The sequence below is a fragment of the Apaloderma vittatum genome, unplaced genomic scaffold, assembly GCF_000703405.1.
Source record: "Apaloderma vittatum isolate BGI_N311 unplaced genomic scaffold, ASM70340v1 scaffold29409, whole genome shotgun sequence".
Lineage (NCBI taxonomy): Eukaryota > Metazoa > Chordata > Aves > Trogoniformes > Trogonidae > Apaloderma > Apaloderma vittatum.
Genome location: NW_009737456.1, coordinates 13727 through 14687, shown reverse-complemented (window position 1 = coordinate 14687; position 961 = coordinate 13727). Strand labels below are relative to the sequence as shown.

The 961-nt window shown below is 57.4% G+C and overlaps 1 protein-coding gene across 1 annotated transcript in view; it reads right to left on the bottom strand.

Moving 5' to 3' along the window:
- Positions 1-961, bottom strand: part of LOC104279893 (sal-like protein 3) — a gene marked incomplete at its 5' end in the record, with an annotated part of 4918 nt that overhangs the window by 3194 nt on the left and 763 nt on the right. The window contains 2 exon segments of the mRNA XM_009877338.1: positions 1-2; positions 4-960. The exon segment at positions 1-2 is cut by the window's left edge and continues 1199 nt beyond it. Of these exon segments, the coding sequence (XP_009875640.1) occupies positions 1-2; positions 4-960 (959 nt within the window).

Here is a 961-nt window from a genome sequence, read left to right as displayed (position 1 = left end):
CGGGAGGGGCGGGGGGGCCTCAGCAGAGGCGGGGACGCCCGACTCTGAAGTGTTGAGGCTCGGGGACAAGGAAGTGCATTCGCTGGAGGCAGGAGAAGGCCTCTGGGGTGACCTGCTCATGGGAGTGATACTTGGAGAATCTCCGTAACTGTTCACACCGGGTATAGTGGGGGGCAGCTGGAGCCCAATGGAAGTCGGGACAGTGGGTAAAACGGGTTTGCTGTCCAACCACGTCGTGACCGGCTTTTCAGGGGGCAGCGACATCCCGTACGGGATCCCAGAGCAGGTGGGCACGTTATCGAGGTATTCTGGAACAGGGTAAGGGTTCATCTGAATATGAGGGTATTTCTCTTTGTGCCTCTGAAAATGAACTTTCAGGTTGCCCTTCGTGGAGAAGCGGTTCCCGCATATGTTACACTTAAAAGGTCTTTCACCCGTGTGTGAGCGGAGGTGGATCTGTAAAGCACTGTCGCTTCCAAAGACCTTGGCACAAAACCGGCATTTGTGTTTAAAAAAGGGATCCTCGGAGCTCGACTTGGGTTCAAACACCGACACGTTGGGTGGCTTCCCTTTGCGGTGCTTCATCAGGGCGGAGAGAGGATCAAGCGCGTTCGCCGTCGCGGCGATGCTAACCAGCGGGTTGGGGAAGATCACACTATTAGACGAGGTCTGAGGTAGAAGAGGGTTTGGCAGGCTGGACACCGAGGTGAGGCTCCCGTGTCCTATCGAAGGCGGAGTCGAAGCATTCTGGGGCTGTGAAGCGCCGTTGGGAGCGTTGGACACAGAAATGGGAGTCAAGGACGTAATCGCATTCGAGGAGGAAGGCGTGCCCGATTCAAGTGGGGCAGAAGACCCACCACTGGACACATTGGGCGTGCTCGCGCCAGATGTTGGTCTTGAGATGTGCTGAGAGCCGTCAAAGGCAGCGGGCTGACCGCTGGCAGCCTGCCCGACAATGGCG